The following is a 22666-nucleotide window of genomic DNA, read 5'->3' as shown; positions in this document are numbered from 1 at the left end:
TTGTCGACTGCCTCGGCCCCGTATTCTCATCTGCAGCTGAAAAAGCGAGATGCCTTTGCATTGAGGCGAGTCGCCATTAGATCCACATGAGGGCAACCCCACCTCTGGCGAATGAGCTGCATTGTCGGCTCTGACAATTCCCATTCTCCCGAACCTAGAAGTCTGCGACTTAAAAAAAACCACCTGGACATTTTTGACCCCTGCTATATGAGACGCCGCTATCTGGACTAAGTGCTCTTCTGCCCAAAGAATCAATTCCTGAGCCTCCTGTACCACCATTCGACTTTTGGTTCCACCCTGCCAATTGATAGAGATGTGAATCGTGTGATCGATCGATTTCGGCTGGGAGGGGGAGGGAATCGGATCGTCGCAGTTTGGGTTTTTTAAATATCGTGTAAATCGAAAACCGGCACACTAAAACATCCCTAAAACCCACCCCGACCCTTTAAAATAAATCCCCCACCCTCCCGAACCCCCCCAAAATGCCTTAAATTACCTGGGGTCCAGAGGAAGGGTCCCGGTGTGATCGTTTACTCTCAGACCACCGGCGCCATTTTGTTTTTTTGTCCCTCGACATCAGGAGCATAGGAGATCGCTCCCGGACCCCCGCTGGACCCCCAGGGACTTTTGGCCAGCTTGGGGGGGCCTCCAAGTTGGCCAAAAGTCCCTGGGGGTCCAGCGGGGGTCCGGGAGCGATCTCCTACGCTCCTGCCGCGAATCGTTTTCCCGTACGGAAAAACGATTCGCGTGCAGGAAGTCGTTCCCGGACCCCCGCTGGACTTTTGGCAAGTCTTGTGGGGGTCAGGAGGCCCCCCCAAGCTGGCCAAAAGTCCCTGGGGGTCCAGCGAGGGTCCGGGAGCGATCTCCTATGCTCCTGACGTCGGGGGACAAAAAACAAATTGGCGCCGGCACTACCTTTGACCTGTCATATGACAAGGCAAAGGTAGAGCCGGCGCCATTTCTACAACGCACCGGAGGCCCGAGAGTAAAAGATCACACCGGGACCCTCCCTCTGGACCCCAGGTAATTTAAGGCATTTTGGGGGGGTTCGGGAGGGTGGGGGATGTATTTTAAAGGGTCGGGGTGGGTTTTAGGGTTGTTTTAGTGTGCCGGTTTTCCCGCCCTCCCCCTTCCCCTCCGCCTTCCCCCGATTTACGATTTTTTGACGATAAATCGGGGGAATTGTTATTGTATCGCAGCTCTAACGATTTTTGACGATTTAAAATATATCGGACGATATTTTAAATCGTCAAAAAATGATTCACATCCCTACCAATTGATATAGGCTACAGTTGTCGCATTGTCTGATAAGACCCTCACTGAGCGACCTTGATCCACAGGCAGAAAGGCTAGTAGTGTTAATCTCAGTGTTCTGATCTCCAAGCGATTGATAGACCAGGAGTGTTCTTCCTCTGACCAAGTACCCTGGGCTGACTGTCACTGGCAAACCGCACCCCAACCAGAGAGACTGGCAACAGTACTGAGAACTATCCAATCTGGGACCTTCAGATCGACACCACGAACAAGATTGGACATCTGTAGCCACCAAGACAGACTGTTCCACGTGGGAACACTGAGAGATACCAGCAGATGAAAAGCTTCCAACAATGGATTCTATTGCACCAACAGAGCTCTCTGTAATGGTCTCATATGCGCAAAGGACCAGGGAGCCAACTTGAGGGTGGAAGCCATTGAACCCATAACTGCAAAAAATCCCAGGCTCTGGGTACTCACAATCCCAACAAGCACCGAACCTGTGCTTGCAACTTGTATGCTCTGTCCTCTGTCAGGAACACTTTTTCTGTTTGTATTGAACCGAGCTCCCAAATATTCGAGGGTCTGAGAAGGAAGTAAATGGCTCTTTGCCAAATTCACCACCCAGCCTAGAGATTCCAGTACATGAATCACCCTCTGGACTGCTGTGCGACACTGCAGGTGGCACCAGAGATTATGAAGCAGTGTCAGTGAAACTTTCTCTGTCTCCATCTGCTGGCAGGGATGCATAAACGCAGGAGTCTGGACTGAGCCAGGTACATACGGGGAACTGCAGGTGGCACCAGGGATTATGAAGCAGTGTCAGTGAAACTTTCTCTGTCTCCATCTGCTGGCAGGGATGCATAAATGCAGGAGTCTGGACTGAGCCAGGTACATACGGGGAACTGCAGGTGGCACCAGGGATTATGAAGCAGTGTCAGTGAAACTTTCTCTGTCTCCATCTGCTGGCAGGGATGCATAAACGCAGGAGTCTGGACTGAGCCAGGTACATACGGGGAACTGGCTATTCCCATAACCTATAGTATTACTTGCCCTAGTTTTTGTTGCTGGAGCTTCCTTTAGCTCCCCTTTGTTTTCATATCACTTCCCCCTTGCCTCTGCTTCTGAGTAAGTGAAACATGGATTTTTTGCTTATTGCAATCTCCCAAGCCTGCTCCTACTATGTCCTCTATATCTGTGCAAGCACACTACTTTCCACCACTTTGAAACATCTTTCCTCTCAACCTTCCCACCTTGAGCTTCATATTATGACACTTTTTCTTTGAAAAACATGTGCTTGTCTCCCCTAGACAATCACATCCCCTACAAACTATTCAGCAAGGCAGTTCCTTAAGAGCTTCAGCCTGCATGATCCAGGCATGAGATAAGCAAAGGTGTAAATTGATACACTCTTTACTTTACATACATTTTTTAAATATAGCTGAATTATGAATGCATATGAAAGATGGGCAAATAGGCAATAACCAGGATTGTAGCCTTGATGATTTGCACTACTGCTCACAAGTTTCAAACTTGTGTTAATTCATCCCCTTTTGTGTCTTGTGTATGGAAAATGTCCCTTGCTATCTTACTGAAGCCTGTCAAATATTTTCATGTTTCTATCATATGCTTCTTTCCTCCAGTGAGTATATTTTGAGTTTATTAACCCTCTCTGTTTTATATTAAAGGCCTATGTTGTTTTTGTAGCCCTGATCTGAATTGCTTTCATCCTCTCAATCTCCATATGTAGGAACAGCCTCTAAAGCTGAACACAGAACTCTAGGTGGGGGCCTCACTAATAACTTTTACAGGAAAAGGATTAAGGTTGGACATTCTGTCTAATTATTTAAATGTGTTTGTTACTGTTTTGTTGATTGTTTTGTTTGGCTTTTTTAAATTTAATTTTGATAATTATTGACTATATTTGTATTGCTTTGTATTTCTATTTCTAATTGCTATGAGCATCCCCTGATTTGGCAACTAATCAAATTAGAACAATAAGTAAATAAATGACAAGCGATAACCCCTCTGGTTATGCAACTGAGCATAGTCTTAGTATTCCCAAGTGCTTTATAAGAAGAGCAATTTTCAAAGACATTTATCAAGGTAAAATGTCCTGGCTGAAAACCAGGTTAACAGCACATGTGGGCTTCCACAGCACATGTGTTACTATCCATAGGAACATAGCAGATTCCATGCCGGGTGTCTCCGAGAGGGGCCCGTCTGGGTCATAAGTACCCGTCAGATCCCCAGTAGTTGATCTGTTTCTTGTATCTCACCCCCAGGGATAAGCTCCGCCTTTTCCGAGTCTGCCTGGCTAATAACTGCTTCTGGACTTTTCCTGCAGGAACTTCTCCAATCCTCTTTTGAACCCCGCTGTGTCACTTGCCTTGGCCCCGTCCTCTGGCAACGGATTCCACAGATTGATTGGGCACTGAGTAAAAAATACTTCCTCCCATTTGTTTTCCATCTGCAGGCTGCTACTATCATGCAGTGTCCCCCAGTCCTAGGGTTATTTGAAAGGGTAAATAACCGCTCCCTGCTTACCCATTCCACCCCACCCAGGAGTTTATAAAGCTCAGTCATATCCCCTCTCAGTTGTCTCTTTTCCTGATCCGTTTAACCTTTCTCTAGAAGGGAGTTTTTCCATCCCCTTTATCATTGGTGTCAGTGCATTAACAAGAGGTGTTGCAGGTGTGTGCAGGTCGGGGAAGAAAAGAGCAGACGTACATTGATTTCCCAGTGTTCCCACACAAATACGCAGATTATGCAGCAGCTTCTAAGCTATAGACATTGCACGCGTTAACTGCCAAACCAAAATAATGCAGCTAGTTTGCATTAAAAGCGCTCACGAGGACTTCTTGCAGCAGCTTGAAAGTTGCCTCTTAAATTCAGGTCCAGTTCTTGACCTTCTGATTTGTGGCTGATGGACTTTTGCATCCCACATGCAGATTTTACAGTTTTTAGCCTGGAAGCTCATTTTCCAATTCTTGGACCATACTTCCAGTTTAACAAAGTTGCCTTTCCTTCTTTTAACCCTTCTGTTACTGTCTGCAAACAAGAACATTTTTCTTTCAAGTTCCTCAGCAATGTCCCTTCACCTTCAGTGGCTCGCTCTATGGGTCCTGCCACTGAACCAGTTCTCCCAAGTTATAGCTTTCTGGACTGTTCCCAGGCTGTCCAGTCCACGAGGAACGTGTCAAAGGCCTTACTGAAGTCCAGAGAGAGACGTCTCCTGCACCTTCCAGATCTACCACTCTCATCATATCATCAAAGAACTCCTCATGTTTCTCTGACAGGATCTTCCCTTTGCAAATCTATCTTCTACTTTGCTTATTTAAGGTGCTGCACTATGTTTTCCTTTAGAACTGACTCCATATTTTATCCACTACTGAAATTAGACTAATGGGCCTGTAGTTTCCTACCTCTTCCCTGTCCCACGCTCCTCCAGCCCCTCAAAGCAACCCCCATCTTCAAGGTTAAGTTCCTGCACTCTTTCAGAAGATCTTATCCACTCTTGTGTAAGAGCTTCAGGTGTATCCTCCTCTGTAAATGGCTTTGCAATCATTGCCTTTCTGTAAGTGCAGTGGAGAGTAATTTTCTGCACAGTTATACTGAACACGCACAAGGTTGCTTTGAAAATCCTGCATGCACAGACACGTTCACTCAGAAAGTTACTCCTCCTCTTTGGATGTCGGTCAGTACCTGCGTAAGTGCTGAGTCTGCCCCAGTCTGAGCACCTTCACACGGTAACAGCTCTGGTTTATGTGGTAAACGTCTTTGAGAAAAAGTTATTTGCTAAACCTCCTCTTTACAGACCTGATCTCCCCTCCCTTCTATATCTTTTTATCGACTGGGCAGTGTTTGCTTCCTGCCTCGATGACCTTTTCCTAGCCTCCGTTATTGGGGGGTTATTTTTCCCAATTTTCAATGTTAAGCTCTTTGATTATACTTATTCTCTAGTGTCTTAGCTCTAAACCCTTTATATGTTTCTGTTGTGCGTCGTGTTTGTTCATGCGTAGGGACACCTCTGTACAGCACTGCGTACATCTGGTGTGCAGTGTACAAATCATGAGAATAATAATGGGGATAATTTATGCATATACACAGCTGTTCTAAACTGACCCAGTTTCACATGTACTTCTGCATGCACTAGGGGGCATGTAAGTATACACAGGTAAGTTGTGCCCTCTGAAGAGGAGATGTAACTTTATGCAAATGAATGTGTGTGCTCAGCCATTAATTACCTGAGTATTTTCAAAGTGAACTTAAGCATGCAATTAAAGTTTGTAAGTGCAATTGGTTGCCATAATTGCACTCAATAAGTCCCTAAACACTGTTCTTTCGAATTCTATAGGCATTGGAGTATCTCATCAAGAACACTATCTAACCTTTCTCATAGCAATGGAGGTCTCCACACCAGGTTGTATATTAAACCCTCCATCATCCATAAACGCTGGTTCATTGTGTCCATGAACCATCACTCGAGCACCAGCCACTGTAGACAATAAGGGGATGTAATCCTGCTGTTCTGTTCGAAGCATCAAAGTCAGACCTGGCAAAGTGAAAGACAGCAGAGTTAAAAAAATAACTCTAAGCATTAGAGATGTGAATCGTGTCCTCGATCGTCTTAACGATCGATTTCGGCTGGGAGGGGGAGGGAATCGTATTGTTGCCGTTTGGGTGTGTAAACTATCGTGAAAAATTGTTAAAATCGTGAGCCGGCACACTAAACCCCCCTAAAACCCACCCCGACCCTTTAAATTAAATCCCCCACCCTCCCGAACCCCCCCACCCCAAATGCTTTAAATTACCTGGGGATCCGGCGGTGGTCCAGAACGGCGGCGGTCCGGAACGGCCCCCTCAATAGAATCGTGTTGTCTTCAGCCGGCGCCATTTTTCAAAATGGCCGCCGCAAAATGGCGGCGGCCATAGACAAAAACGATTTGACGGAGGAGGTCGTTCCGGACCCCCGCTGGACTTTTGGCAAGTCTTGTGGGGGTCAGGAGGCCCCCCCAAGCTGGCCAAAAGTTTCCTGGGAGTCCAGCGGGGTTCCGGGAGCGATTTCTTGCCGCAAATCGTTTTCGTACGGAAAATGGCGCCGGCAGGAGATCGAGTGCAGGAGGTCGTTCAGCGGCGGTCCGGAACCCCTGCTGAACGACCTCCTACAGTCGATCTCCTGCCGGCGCCATTTTCCATACGGAAACGATTCGCGGCAAGAAATCGCTCCCGGAACCCCGCTGGACTCCCAGGAAACTTTTGGCCAGCTTGGGGGGGCCTCCTGACCCCCACAAGACTTGCCAAAAGTCCAGCGGGGGTCCGGAACGACCTCCTCCGTCAAATCGTTTTTGTCTATGGCCGCCGCCATTTTGCGGCGGCCATTTTGAAAAATGGCGCCGGCTGAAGACAACACGATTCTATTGAGGGGGCCGTTCCGGACCGCTGCCGTTCTGGACCACCGCCGGATCCCCAGGTAATTTAAAGCATTGGGGGGGGGTTCGGGAGGGTGGGGGATTTAATTTAAAGGGTCGGGGTGGGTTTTAGGGGGTTTTAGTGTGCCGGTTTTCCTGCCCTCCCCCTTCCCCCTTCCCCCGATTTACGATTTTTTAACGATAAATCGGGGGAATTGGTATTGTATTGTGGCCCTAACGATTTTTTGACGATTTAAAATATATCGGACGATATTTTAAATCGTCAAAAACGATTCACATCCCTACTAAGCATAAGCACAGTGAAGAAGAGAAAATGGAGAAATTACTTACCTGATAATTACGTTTTCCTTAGTGTAGACAGATGGACTCAGGACCAATGAGTTATGCTCCCCTGCCAGCAGATGGAGATGGAGTCAGGTTTCAAAGCTGATGTCACCCTAGGTACACTCCTGCAGTGACCTCAGCACTTCAGTATTCTCTTCAAAATCCATTGTGGACATACTATTGAATTAAAATTTGGTTTCAGCTTGATATGAACTTGATTACAACTTGATTAAAAATGGATAACCATAACTGTTCTCAATCAAACAAAAGCTGAACCCAAACAAGATTATAGATGCCCTGATCTAGGGATTGGGTGATGGCTTACCCAAAAATCTCTTGGAATCAAGATTCACCTCATGGGCGATTCCTTAGCACCGTTCTTGGGCAGCCATGGGCGGGATGCTGAGTCCATCTGTCTACACTAAGGAAAACAAAATTATCAGGTAAGTAATTTCTTTATTTCCTAGCGTGTAGCCAAAGGACTCAGGACCAATGGGATGTACAAAAGCTACTCCTAAATGGGGCAGGAGGCTGCCCGTGGTCCGGTTAGCACTGCCCTCACAAAGGCTGCATCCTCTCGGGCCTGAACGTCCAGGCGATAGAACCTGGAGAAGGTGTGCAAGGAAGACCATGTCGCAGCTCGGCAGATGGCAACAGGAGACAGTAGCTTAGCTTCTGCCCAGGATACTGCTTGGGCCCTAGTGGAATGAGCTTTAACCTGAAAGAGTAATGGCTTCCCTGCCTCTACATAAGCTCCCGTGATCATCTCCTTGATCCAGTGAGCTATGGTAGCTTGTGAAGCTCCTTCGCCCTGTCTCCTTATACTGTGAACAAACAAGCGGTCCTATCTTGTGCACTGGTTCTGAAAGTTCCAGATATCGCACCAAAAGCCTACTGATGTTTACATGGCAGAGGAGGCAGTAGCCTTCTGTGTCCTTGTGCCTATCTAGGGACAGTAAGGAAATGGGCTGATTCAAGTGAAACTCTGAGACTACCTTAGGCAAGAAGGAAGGAACAGTGCGAAGCTGTAGCACTCTTTGAGTTATCCAGAGGAACGGTTCCCAACACAACGCCTGTAGTTTAGAGATGCGACGAGCCAAGCATATCGCCACCAAGAACACCATCTTCAGTGTTAACAGGCTTAGGGAGAGACTGCGCAGTGGCCGAAAGGAAGGCCCTGCTAAAAAGTCCAATACTAGATTAATATTCCACAGGGGAACCGGCCACCATAAGGGTGGTCAAAGGTGTTTAACCCCTTTTAGGAAACGGGCCAAGTCTGGGTGTGCCGACAGGTGGCTTCCTTTCACCTCACCTCTGAAACAGGAGAGAGCTGCTACCTGGACTTCAAGGAGTTAAGGGACAACCCTTTATTCAGGCCGTCCTGTGAAAATTCCAGAATCATAGGGATTTTAGCCATCTGAGGGGCAACCCAGCTTGTCTCGGACCAGGCCTCAAATATTCTTCAGATCCGCACATACGCTAAGAACATTGAGAGCTTCCACATGCAGAGCAAGGTGGAAATTACTGCCACTGAATATCCTCGCTTCATCAGGCAAGCCCTCTCAAGGGCAAGACCATAAGACAAAACAGAGTCAGGTCCTTGTGAAGGATCGGACCTTGTTGGAGCAGGTTCCTGTGCAGAGGAAGGCCTCCACATGTCTGCATACCATGGGCATCTGGACCAATCCTGAGCCACAAGAAGGATTAATCCCCTGTGGTGCTCGATCTTGCAAATGAACTTGCCCAGCAGGGGCCACGGAGGGAAGGCGTACAGTAAGACTTCCTCTGGCCAGGCCTGGAGAAAGGCGTCAATCCCCAAGGATCGCTGATCTCTTCCGTGACTGAAGAATCAGGAGATCTTCGCATTGTAAGATGAGGCCAGCGGGTCAATGGATGGGAGGCCCCAGCGATCTTCCAGCAGCTGAAAGGATCTGGTTGACAACATCCATTCTCCTGAATCCAGACTCTCTGCTTAGAAAGTCTGCTCTGATGTTGTCTTTTCCTGCGATGTGGGAGGTCTAGATCATCCATAGGTTCAATTCCACACATTCCATAAGGGGGTCTATCTCCAGGGACTCTTGCTGACTCATGGTTCCTCCCTGGTGGTTGATGTAGGCTACCATTGTTGCGTTGTATGACATCACGCACACCGCCTGACCTTGAAGCCTGTGGCTGATCTGTAGACACATTAATCTGACTGCCCGGGTTTCCAGGCGGTTTATGTTCTAGTGTACCTCTTCCTTGGTCCAGTGCCGCTGGGTCGCCAGCTCCTGACAGTGAGCTTGCCACCCCTGGAGACTTGTATCCGTCGTAAGAAATAGCCATTCCAATGGGGACAGGCTTATACCCTTGCTCAGGTGAGATTCCTGCAGCCATCACTGAAGCCGAGAGCACACTTCCATTGGTAGGTATAGTCAAATTGAATAGTCCTGGGACAGCTGGTTCCAGCGTGACGCTTGTGCAGAGCCGCACCGCACGTATCAATGGCTATGGAGGGCAATGGCGCTGCACAAAACCGCGTACAAGATGGCGCCGCTGCGGCCTGCCACGTGGAGTGCCCACAGAGCCTGAAGTGGGGCCTAGCCCACCAGGGGGGGGGGGGGGGGGCACTCAACCTGGGATCGGGAGCATCGTCAGTACGGCGCGCTGAGCAAGGAGATCGGACGAAAGACTTACCGGACCCTTCCAGGTCTCTGAAATGGGAGGAATCCTCTTCTCTCTTTACTTACCTAGACTCGGTGCTTACCGGCAGGGTACAGAGATGGACTCCAGCTGCGAGGAGAGAGGGCTCAGGCCATCACCACTGTGCTCGGCTTTCTGCACCCACTGCCTTTCAGCTGCTTCAGCAGCAAAGTCCACGCCGGGAACCGGCTACCGGACCAAGGCAAACATCTGAGGGATCTGGGAAGTCACCTCAGGAATTCTCAACTGGGGGAGGGACCTTTAGGTTTCACTACAGGAGAGCGGGGCTCAATCTTTCTCCAATTTAAGGTAAATCTTTCTCTTCCAACGAGTACTGCAATTCCCTATACTGCCAAAGCTGCTGTGGGGATAGCACATCCACATCTGCTGGAGATGGAGAGATACTGAAGGGCTGAGGTCACTGCAGGGCTGCATCTAGGGTGACGTCAGCTTAGAAACCTGACTCTGTCTCCATCTGCTGGCTGGGGAGCTTAAACCCACTGGTCCTGAGTCCATCGGGCTACACGCTAGGAAAACTGGACTTTCATGCCCAAGAAATGGCCTGCAAGGAGCTACCAGGATTCCTCCCTAATACTGATTGCAGGGTTTCTTACCATTATTGATTCCAGGCATGGAGGAGCTCCACGTTTCACTGTTGGAGGTGATGTTCTCATTAAATGTATAACAGTTCCCATAAATAGGGTGGTGGAAGGTGGAGTAGTTACTACAGGAGAAGAAAAACACCCAGAGTTAAATAGTTGAGTGGCAGAGAGATGATGGATTTTGCATAAACAACTTTGCAATCATTTTGATAAAACTTGTATTCTAATTAGGGCAGAAAACAGAAATGAACAATACAATTAGAGAAGATAGTGAGTTGTTTAAGGAATCATGTGCTGCGTACAACAGGTTCCCATCTCATTTCACTGTGAGCAATTCCCTCCCTCCCTCTTTCCCTCTCCCCATTACCTGTTGGTGCAGGATGCCCCATTATATCTGCAGGCAAAGATAAAATCTCGGAACTGCCCCTCCTGTAGGGGACTTTCCTCAGAGACTCGAGCCAGGATGTTAATGTAACTAAAGCGGTACCACTCCCGCACCGCATCCACACCGGAGGAATATCTCTGGTAAAAGCAGTCCTGGTTATTCTTGTCGCACTGAAAGAGTCACAGGAGATGCTGCTGTCATAAGGCGGGCTCATCCCACGGCAACACACTGAACTGTAAGAGTTAAAAAGCACCAGAAGCGACCCAAGATACTGTCCCCCACACACACACAGACAGAAAGAGCTGCACCATGATTTATCTTCTTTCTTATCAATGTCAGAAATTGTGTTTTTTCTGTTTTAAATTGTAATCTGCCCTAAACTACTTGTCCAGATAGGACAGAATATAAATGATTTCACTTGGATGCAGCTCCATCACTGCTCTCTACATTAATGGTGGGGGTGGAAGGGGAATAGAACAAGGAGCTAAGAGAAACAGATAAGAATGAGAGAAAAAATGTGTGAGGCTTGCTGGGCCATTCGGTCTTCTTCTGCCGTCATTTCTATGTTTCTATGTAAATATGTAAATTATTGCTGCCCTTATGATCTCCAAACCCTTCAAGTATGTCCTGCTTCCCGCCTCCAGTATTCTGTAAATCCTTCTCAATGTGATCTTGATTCTAACCAGTTTGAATCCAATGCTCCATTTCTCCTTATTGACTGTTGGGCTGTCGTCCATCACGTTGGACCTCGGGTTACGGGGCCGCCTCCGGACTCCAGTCTCTACAGCCATTTCTTCGGGTGGAAGCCTCTCTAGTTGCAGATGCATTGGCGAGAGGCTGCGGCGCTCTCTCCTGGAGAAAGGGTCCCGGTTTTGCAGCCCAGAGGAGTTGTACTGGTACATGTCATAAAGCGTCTGCTGTGCCATCTTATCCAGTTCATTCAGCTCATTCAGGACAGCCTTATACCTGTGGGTCAGAAGGGAGCAGATCACACAACAAATGTTTCCTTTACCTTTAAAGATTTCTTCACTATTAGGGGAGATATGATAGAGGTCTTTAAAATCATGAGAGGTCTAGAACGGGTAGATGTGAATCGGTTAATTACTCTTTTGGATAATAGAAGGACTAGGGGGCACTCCATGAAGTTAGCAAGTAGCACATTTAAGACTAATCGGAGAAATTTCTTTTTCGCTCAACGCATAATTAAGCTCTGAAATTTGTTGCCAGAGGACGTGGTTAGTGCAGTTAATGTAGCTGGGTTTAAAAAAGGTTTGGATAACTTCTTGGAGGAGAAGTCCATTACCTGCTATTAATCAAGTTTACTTAGGGAATAGCCTCTGCTATTAATTGCATCAGTAGCATGGGATCTTCTTAGTGTTTGGGTAATTGCCAGGTTCCTATGGCCTGGATTGGCCACTGCTGGAAACAGGATGCTGGGCTTGATGGACCTTTGGTCTGACCCAGTATGGCAATTTCTTATGTTCTTATGTTTTTAGGGTGAGATTATTATATCTTTCCAATGTTCCAGGTTGTAACTTGTCAGAAAAACCACAAATCCACAAGAAAGAGTTTATCACATATACAGAGCACCAGACATGGATTCTTACCTGCATGAGTGCATGGGACATGGATTTTCACCTGTGCAAGTTCTTGGGATATGCGTTGTCACTTGTAGAACATGGAATCTTACCTGCAAAGACTTTTGAAACTTGGTTTTTCACCTACTTGGGTCTGTGGGACATGGATTCTTACCTGCACAAGCTCTTGGGACATGAATTCATATCTATTCAGTTGTGTAGGTCATGGTTTTTAACCTGTACAGGTGTGTGAGGCATCCTATATCAAGTATACAGATATCTGGGGCATGAAGTCTTACTTATACAGGTGTGTGGGTCATGAATTCTCACCTATAGAGGTGTGTGGGACATGGATTCTTATTTATACAAGTTCTTGGGACATGAAGTCATATCTATACAGTTGTGTAGGACATGGTTTTTAACCTGTACAGGTGTGTGAGGCATCCTATATCAAGTATACAGATATCTGGGGCATGAAGTCTTACCTACACAGGTGTGTGGGTCATGAATTCTCACCTATAGAGGTGTGTGGGATATGGATTCTTATTTATACAAGTTCTTGGGACATGAAGTCATATCTATACAGTTGTGTAGGACATGGTTTTTAACCTGTACAGGTGTGTGAGGCATCTTATATCAAGTATACAGATATCTGGGGCATGAAGTCTTACTTATACAGGTGTGTGGGTCATGAATTCTCACTTATACAGGTGTGTGGGACATGGATTCTTATCTATACAAGTTCTTGGGCCGTGGTTTCTCACCTGTAAGGGTTCAAGGTGCATATGGTGACTGCTGGGAAAGTCAGCTTGTCCGAGTTAACGTTCATAGCAATGCTGACTGGATAGCTGAAGTACTGACCAAAAAGAAGCCCAAACTGCCAGTACATGAGGCCAAAAGAAGCAAAGAAGAGCACGACCCAGAAAGCGGTCTTCATCTTGTTGTTCTGTGAGCAGACGAGCCGGATGGCTCCATGGATGGTGGTGTTGTTACAGAAGAACTCGTACAGCTCTCGGTAGGAGCCGTAGAACTCAATCAGACCTTCCTTCTCTTTCTTTTCTTCCTCTGGCATTCTGGATTGCTAAGGGTAAGAAGAGAATGAGATGCCAGACATATTGCATGGGACAGAGGTAGATAATGGAAAGAAGAGAGACTGAAAGCCTGATGAATGCAGATGATTTGGTCACTTCATTCCCTATCCCAGAAGGTATAGAAAAGAATCTAAACCTGCTAGAGATCCTACTGCAAATCACAGGCCCTACAGGTGAAAGCTAAAAAATCTCCAACACATTTAAATTTTACATAAGCAAAAACTGGAGCCTAGCCTCCATTATGTGTACCTTGGTATGACAGTAAGTGCATCTGTTCTAATTTTCTGTGTAAAGCCCCTCCCCTTTTTTGGGCATTTCACTGTTATATGTAAACCGGAGTGATTTGTATTTCATACAAGAACATCGGTATATAAAAATTAAAAAAATAAATAAATCTGGGAGTTTTAAATTGACTGTAAAGATAGAACAAGAAAAAGCTTAAAGGCCCTAAGTGCCCCTCATTCTGTACATTGTTAAGCTATGTATTTTAGTTTATGTATATTTGCTGTTAGCTATTGTATATAATTGTATATAAGTCACACTCCTTAACTCATTGTTTTGGCCTTCTCTTTCCCGGTCCCTTCCCCTCCCCTGATTTTTGTTCTCCACATGATGTATGTAAGGGCTCCTCCCTATAGTTACCTGTATATCTAATGTTTTATGTAAGGGCTTTGCCTAAAAGTTATTGTTCTTTGTGAACCGATGCGATGTGTGAACGGACATCGGTATAGAAGAAACTTTAAAGAAAGAAAGAAAGAAACCCCCGTAGATCTATGATTAAAATGATTTGTTAGGATCATTCAACCAATCCTTTTATAAAGGAATGAAGTCTGGGATCTACCATTAACCCCAACTATGCCGAATCGCACAGAACCCCAATAGCAACATTCTACGTGCCCAGAAAGATCCCTAATAATGTGCCCAGAAAGATCCCTAATATCGTGCCCAGAAAGATCCCTAATAATGGGTGCAGAGCAGACCTGCGCTGATTCCCCTTACTCGTCACCGTATTCAAATTCTGGTGTCAGCTCAGTAACAGTGACACACGTTCCCTTTACTATCAGTCACACCACACCTTGTGAAGTCACTCAGTACCTGCTTAGGAAATCTGCCGTAGTAACAGAGCACTGAGTGCCCATAGCACTCACTCAGCAGCCCTTAGACTCCTTCCCCTATGCCTTTTTCTTTACTCTTTCATTGGCTTTTTCTTTTTTCTCTATTTCTCCCTTTCTAAGATTCATATTTTTAAAAAATACTTTCTTAGCCTGACAATCTATTTTTTTTTTATTAGTTGTAATTTTTCAGTGATAACAAGTTGCAACGGTAAGGTCAAGCCTGTCCACATATATGAATCATACATAGACCAAATGAGGCATACATTTTTGGTAAACAACAGTGAATGCAACTAGATCCAACAATAACTGTTATCCCTTCATTTTTAATACAAGAATATGGTACCCTTCCCACCCATCCCCCTCCCTGCCCATCCCACATTGGCAGAAGATGATAGCATTTTCGAAACTACTGTTAGCTAAGTAGGGTATCAATCATGAGAAGAAAAATCCACAGCATAATATATAGCAGAACCATATATTTACTGGTCTAAAAGTGTGGGTGAGGCTGGCACCTGACGACACCCAAGACGTGTAAGCCTATCCAGCCTTTTGTGTTTAATAGCTGTCAAGTGATCCAAATAGTGTATTTTTGCAATTTTCTGTAACACATTCTGTCTTGAGGGTACCTTTACCTGTTTCCAATGTCTTGCAATTTCTATTTTCGCAGCTGATAAGATTTGTGTTATGAGGTGGAAGTGTTCTAATGTCACTGTTGGTGTCTGTATATTTAATACAAATATTGCTGGATTCGGTACAACGTGTGTGCCCATCATTTCTAAAATTAAGTGTGCTATCTCCTCCCAATACACAACAATTTTGGGGCATGTCCACCACATATGAAAATAGGAACCAATCTGTCCACACTTTCTTCAAAACAGGTTGCTGAAATGGGAAGCAAATTTGTGTAGTTTGGAGGGGGTGCTATGCCATCTGTAAAGAACCTTGTACCCCTGTTCCACCAATGATGCAGAGATAGAACTCTGCTTAATATGGAGGAAGCATTGGATCCAACATTTAGTGTTCTGGAGCTCCGGGATATCACCTTCCCATCTATGGATGTGATTAGGCGGGCTCTGCAGGTCCCCATTCAGTAGAGTATAAATGTTTGAAATCACCTTAGGAAATCTCTCTATCATAGAAGCCCTCAAAGAGTGACTTACCCCTCGCCAAATCAGCCTTAATCTGGGGCTGGGACATATAGTGTCGTAGTTGTAGATAAAAATACTGATCTGAGGGTAAGAAATCAAATTGCTCCAATAAATCTGAGAAGTCTCGAATGGCTCCTCCCTTCAATACATGTTCCAGACGGGAACAACTTAGGTTGGTCCAACGAAGTGCCAGACTATGCGATTGACCAGGAACAAATCCCTCATTATAAAATATCGGAGTCTGGTAGAAGAAACCCCTGGTCCCAATGAGTTTTGCTTTCCACAAATCCCAAATTTTCAGCGTCAGCCAAACCGTAAGTGGGAGAGGATCCCCCAACCCAAGATCCCCCTTCCGCAACCACATCAATGCCGCTGGTGTTGCCCCCTTGAGCATATCTGTTTCTAATACTACCCATCTCTTGCCCCCCCCCCCCCTGTCGTGTGTCAATGTACTGCTGCTCACATCTGTGCTGCTATGTAGTACCACTCCAAGTATGGAACTCTCCAACCCCCCTCTCAATTTAAGTAAGTACAAAACATTGCTGATGACCCTGGGTGGCCGATGTCTCCAAAGGAAGCAGAGGAGTTTCCTCTGCCACTGTTTGAAAGAGGCCCGGGGAATCTCAACCGGGAGTGTCTGGAATAGATAATTAAGGCAGGATAAAATATTCATTTTAACCATGGAGATTCTTCCCAACCAAAAAAGCCCCTTTCTGTCCCACACCTGTAGGTCTTGCAGAACCCTGGACCACAACCCTTCATAGTTTAGCCTGTATAAGCTGTCTAAGTTGGGGCCTATCCTCACCCCAGATATTTCAGGTATTTGTGGACAACTTTAAAGGGGAATTTCTTTAGTAATATCTCAAATTGATGAACTGGAACTGTTACATTTGGAAGCTCTGATTTGTCCGCATTAAGTTGATACCCTGAGACAGCACTAAAACTAGACATCTGTGTCATCAGTGGAGCTAAAGACACAGCGGGGTGTTCTATGGTAAATAAAATATTGTCTGCGAACATCGAGAGCTTGTATTCTTGGTCCCCCACACAAATACCCTAATTTCCACCTCGGTCCGAATGGCGGCAGCTAGAGGTTCCAAATATAGAGCAAAAAGAAGCAGGGAGAGGGGGCATCCCTGTCTAGTGCCCCGTTCAACCCTAAAGGTGTTAGAATAGCCCCCATTGATTTTAATACAGGCATTAGGATTGTTGTATAATTTTTTAATCCATGTAGAGAAGTTCCCTCTCATTCCCATCTTATCTAACACGGCCAAGAGAAAGTCCCAATGCACCATGTCAAAAGCTTTTTCAGCATCGACAATAAAACGTACCAAGGGAATATTCTCTTTCTGACCCCACCATATCAAGTCAATAACCCGTCTCATGCTGTCGGCAGCTAATCTGCCAGGCACAAACCCCATCTGGTCCGGGTGGATCAGATGGATCGCTACACTCCCTAATCGGTTGGCGAGAACCTTAGCTAGGATTTTGAGGTCAAGGTTAGAGATAGGCCTATAGGACCTGCATAGCGTCGGATCTCTACCCTGTGTAGCCAGGATCGTAATCCCCTCTTTGTTGGCTTCTGCAGAGATGCACCCGTCTTGCAAAAGATGGTTGAATGCTCTAGTGAGAAGGTTAGTTAAGACCGTGCTCATTTTCTTAAAAAATCCCGCTGAATAACCATCCTCACCGGGGGATTTGTCCAACTTTAAGCTTTGGATAGCTTTAGCAACCTCAAGTTCAGAAATCTCCTTGTCTAAAAGGTCTTGCTGTTTAGCTTGTAATTGTGGTAAAGTAATATTAGTCAGATATTCCTGTATCGCGTCCTTAGAAATATCCAACCTTCTTGAATACAATTGCTGATAAAATTGGGTAAACTGGTTCCGTATAGCGGTATTCTCGAAAACCATTTCCCCGTTCACATTTTTAATCTTCAGTATTTGGTTGGCGCTAAACCTAGCTTTAAACCAGCGAGCCAATAGTCTACCGCCTTGTTCCCTCCCTCAAAAAACTCTTGTTTCACTTGATCTAGCTGATGGGCTATGTTGCCCAAATCTAACTGGTTAAGGTCACCCCGAAGGTGTTCTATCTGGGAACGAACTTGAGGATCCGGCTGTCTTTTGTTCCTAAGTTTCAATTGGCTCAGGATAGCATTCCGTTTGTTCTCTCCCTTTTAATGAAAGTGGCCCTAGCTATTAGCTTACCTCTGGCCACCACTTTAAAGCATTCCCAAAGCATATTTGGAGACACCTTCCCATTGTCATTATCCTCTAGATATTGAGCCATCTCACATTGAAGTTGGGAGACAAATGGGTCATCATCAAGTAAACTCTCATTGAGCCTCCAATACCACCCTCCTCCCTGGTCTTCCAGGCCCTTCAGAGTAAGCCGGATATCAGCATGGTCTGACCATGTTATCACATTGACAAAATTGACCAAGGCTTTATCAACCAAAAACATGTCTATCCTGGAATAAGTCCCGTGGGCTGTCAAAAAAAGTGTAATCTCTTTCTGTTGTATGTTGGTGACACCATATATCTACAAGCTGCCATTCTCGCATGAGCACCTTCAATTTTTGCCTATGGGTCTTAGCATAAGATTGACCTCCTTTGCTGGTGTCTAAAGATGGGCAGCAAGTCAGACTGAAGTTGCCCCCAACAATGAGCAGCACTGTTGCAAGACTCCGGACAATTTTACCAGGAATGGCCCTAGGCCTACATTTGGGACATAAATGTTGATGAACGTAAACACCTGCGAGCCTGTTTTAACCTTTAGGAGTAAATATCTGCCTTCCTGGTCTCGAATTACAGTTTGTACCTTGACTGTTAAATGTTTGGAGAAAATAATTCCCACTCCACTATTCTTTCCTTTGGCTGAAGCCGCTGCAAAGTATTGTGCCGGAAAATACTGAGATGTTAAGAGCTTCTCATATTTTTTGTCTTAAATGTGTCTCTTGGCAGAATAGTATGCCTACCTTGGCTTTCTGGGCATCCTGCCTTTTCCATTTTTGGTATGTATTAAGGCCCTTGACATTCCAAGACATTAACTTGAGTGTGCCCGCCATACTATTCAGAATTACCAGTACTCAGCACAACATTATGACCAGGAAACAAAAAGCATGAGGTTGACCAGTTCCCCTTTCCATACAACACCCTTAATAGTGTTTTTAAACCTTGAAACTCAAGTGTACATTGCCCCATCCACCAACGTCCTATTAATTCCCCATCCCCCGATCTCTGAGGAATACAAACATCCATCATGAAGCTACACGAAGCTCCCCCCAACATCAATCATAATATTTTCCTAACTTCCCCCGTACTATCTTTAACTTTGACAATTGGATCCATCCTGTAACATCCTATATCATAATACCACCAGAAAGCTATTGGCTAGTGTAAACCGAATGTCCTGCACCTCTGATGGGATAAAGAAGGCATCATCCAGAGACTTCCAGCCTTCTGTATATGCAGGTTCCAGTCAGTGTGGTGAAACCGGAATGTACAGCAGGAAATCTCTTAATCTCAAGTAGCCACCCTCCTGGTTTCCAGATCACCTCCAGAGTGGTGACACAGCTGCTTGCCACCATGTCTCACCTTCTGCCACTTCTGATGCGGAGCTTGGGCTGTCGCTGTGAATAATCTTCTGCTTTCCAGATTCCGGCTGCATGCATAACAGATTTTGCAGCATCCACGGTCTGTACTCTCGACGTGTTGCCTTTTATAGTGATTTGCAGGCCGAACGGGAATAGCCATTTGTATCTATAATTCCCATTTCGTAGCACTTGAAGTAATTCCTGGAACTCCCTTCTTTTCCGTATAGTTATAGGAGATAAGTCTTGGAAGACTTCTATTTTCTGGCCATGCCACTATAGGTCAGTACTTTTCCACGCTACTCTCAAGATGGTTTCTTTAAGTTGAAAATCATGGAAACTTACTATTATGTCTCTCGGTGCATTTCCTCTTGGCTTGGCTGTGTGCCTGGTCTAACTTAATTTGTGGCATTTCCTGTGTCGCCTCAGTATTTTCTGCCTGCAGGATCAGCAGGCATATGTCTGTTATCACCCTGGAGCAGTCAGCATATTCAGCACCCTCAGGGATCTCACGAAAACGGAGGTTCCCCCTCCTGGACCTATTCTCTAGGTCTTCCCGCCATGCACTATGATCTGCCTGGGTTTGGGCTAGCTGAATGATGTCTGAGCGTGCCGCGTCTAGTGTGGTCTCCTGCGGGAGATTCAGTGTGTCTAGTGTGGTCTCCTGGGGGGATTCAGTGATTCTGGAGTGGGGAGCTCGAGTCTCACACTGCCATTCGGGTGGATGACATCACTTCCTCCTGACAATCTATTTATGTGAAGCCAAATGTCGCCCTGAGTCTTGGTATGTTCCAGAAATGTCCAGTGGTCCAGCTTGGGTTAATGTGGCCAAGGGCCAGTGATATCCTGGTGGGCTTCAGTCAGAAAATGACTTGAATGAGGAGACCCAGCTTCCTGGCTTAATGCATTAAGGTGGGCTCTCTTTCTGGTCAGATTCATGAATTCCCTAAGCTCACTCCCCATGGCATGACTTGGAACTCAGGTCAAAAACAGGGGAATAAGTCACCTGCTTATACCCTCATAAATGTCTCTTTGAAGAAAAGGGTGCTAGCATAGCCTCTGAGGAATTCCTGTGTTACAAACTGACAGCTAGAAAACTCATGGTCTCTTATGGGATGCAAACTGTGTTGGACTTCAGCTGTAAGGTATCCCATTCCAGGAGGTTCCTTACTAGGTGGAAATCTATAGCCACAGAGTAGAAATCTGTCCTTCACAGTAAGTCCTGATTGCTAAAAAAAATAACCCACAGGCATAGAAGGAAAGAACCAGAGTACAGCTGTGCACAGTAACACAAACCCCTATCAGTAGCTGTTTTGGTACCTGGCAAGGAGGGGCCATGCTTACATACCTAACATCAGCATCTCTATCGTTATTTACTCAGAGGCCAAAAAAAAAATGAGTGCCTACATTTAGGCAGGTAAGGGGTCACTTACTAAGGTGTTTCTCCTATTCTCAGTTTTTGGAAAAAGGATTAGTAAATCAGCCCTAAGGCCTAGATTCATCATTCTGCTATATTTATATTTATTTTATTTCATGAAAAAAAGGGGTGGAGAAAGATTCTGCTGCCAGCCACATGGCGACGGTGCGATTTTGCCTGCCGCGGTTGTGGCTGGGCCGCAGTTTCACACCCATAGCACCAAGGGAACAGGTGTGGTTATTTCCCATGGTGCTGCCAGCAATAATGTAGAAAACATTATCACCCACAGCGCTGCCAGGAGATAACTCTGCCCAAACCCCACCCACTCTCCTCCCCTTCCCCTAATTAGAATAATACTGCACATCGCGATTTGATGAATGGCCGGTACGTTAGCTGCCATTTTTTAGCTGAATTTAGGAGTCAGGTTTTCAGCTGAAAATTGACCTACATTTAGGGTCCTAAAAGTTAAGAGTTCAATATTCAAAGCGCGTTCAGTGCCATTTAGCCGGATGTGCAGGACTTGTGTTACTAAGTAGCAGCTACTGCTGAATATGCGTCCATGCACAGCTAAAAGGTTAGCCACATAAGATGTGGAAATGTAGGCAGTTAGACTTATGCAGCTAAGCGCTCAGATATATGTATGCAAGCAGCGGCATAGCTGTGCACTGAAGATACATCATAACTTAGCCGGATACATTGTAACTTAGCCGGATGAGCAGTACTTTTGTTAGTAAGTAGCAGCTGCTGCTGAATATGTGTCCATGCACAGCTAAAAGGTTAGCGCATAAGATGTGGAAATGTAGGTGGTTAGACTTATGCAGCTAAGCACTCAGATATATGTATGCAAGCAGCGGCATAGCCGTGCACTGAAGATACATCGTAACTTAGCCGGATACATCATAACTTAGCCGGATACATTGTAACATAGCCGGATGAGCAGTACTTTTGTTAGTAAGTAGCAGCTGCTGCTGAATATGTGTCCATGCACAGCTAAAAGGTTAGCCGCATAAGATGTGGAAATGTAGGTGGTTAGACTTATGCAGCTAAGCGCTCAGATATATGTATGCAAGCAGCAGCATAGCTGTGCACTGAAGATACATCGTAACTTAGCCAGATACATCGTAACTTAGCTGGATGAGCAGGACTTATGTTACTAAGTAGCAGCTGCTGCTGAATATGTGTCCATGCACAGTTAAAAGGTTAGCCGCATAAGATGTGGAAATGTAGGTGGTTAGACTTATGCAGCTAAGCGCTCAGATATATGTATGCAAGCAGCGGCATAGCCGTGCACTGAAGATACATCGTAACTTAGCCGGATACATCGTATCTTAGCCTGATACATCATAACTTAGCCGGATGAGCAGGACTTATGTTACTAAGTAGCAGCTGCTGCTGAATATGTGTCCATGCACAGCTAAAAGGTTAGCCGCATAAGATGTGGAAATGTAGGTGGTTAGACTTATGCAGCTAAGCGCTCAGATATATGTATGCAAGCAGCGGCATAGCCGTGCACTGAAGATACATTGTAACTTAGCCGGATACATTCTAACCAGCCACTTTTCCATATTAACCCCTAGGAGGTCAGGTTTCCTAACTTTCAGGGTCATTCATTAAAAGACGATAATGACCGCATCCCAACTTTATCATGTAAATGAGGGAAAAGGGTGGGGTTATTGCCAGAGGTAGCACCGGAAATATCACCGGAATATAACGGAATGATGAGCTGCAGCCAGAAAAGGGGCAGGGGGCGATAGTGTGCACCCAGCCGCATCACGGCAGTGCGTTTTCACCCGCCACGCTTGTGGCTGCGGTGCACACTATCACCCTCATACTGCCAATGGGAAAGGTGCTGTTATTTCGGCACTACTGCCAACAATGATGTCTAAATCATTATTGCCCACAGCGGTACCAGAATCAATGTTTCTCTAACCCCGCCCCTTTTCCTCATTTAAATGCTAACGTCGCAATGAGGTAGTTATTGTGTGTGTTAGGGCATTATTGTGTGCACACGATAATGCCACATCGCGTTTTAATGAATGACCCTGTTAGT

The 22666-nt window shown here is 45.8% G+C and overlaps 1 protein-coding gene across 2 annotated transcripts in view; it reads right to left on the bottom strand.

Annotated features, from left to right (window-relative positions):
• The window catches only part of SCNN1A (sodium channel epithelial 1 alpha subunit), a 62269-nt gene that overhangs the window by 28244 nt on the left and 11359 nt on the right, over positions 1 to 22666 (bottom strand). For both annotated transcript variants that reach the window (XM_029580402.1, XM_029580403.1), the window contains exons 2-6: positions 13021 to 13337; positions 11363 to 11645; positions 10662 to 10849; positions 10307 to 10416; positions 5646 to 5809 (exon numbers count right to left, since the gene is read on the bottom strand). In XM_029580402.1, coding sequence (XP_029436262.1) covers positions 5646 to 5809; positions 10307 to 10416; positions 10662 to 10849; positions 11363 to 11645; positions 13021 to 13328 — 1053 coding nt within the window. In that variant the 5' untranslated portion in view covers positions 13329 to 13337. The remainder of the gene's footprint in view (positions 1 to 5645; positions 5810 to 10306; positions 10417 to 10661; positions 10850 to 11362; positions 11646 to 13020; positions 13338 to 22666) is intronic.

Source organism: Rhinatrema bivittatum, chromosome 16 (genome assembly GCF_901001135.1).
Source record: "Rhinatrema bivittatum chromosome 16, aRhiBiv1.1, whole genome shotgun sequence".
Lineage (NCBI taxonomy): Eukaryota > Metazoa > Chordata > Amphibia > Gymnophiona > Rhinatrematidae > Rhinatrema > Rhinatrema bivittatum.
This window is presented reverse-complemented; position numbering and strand designations above follow the sequence as displayed.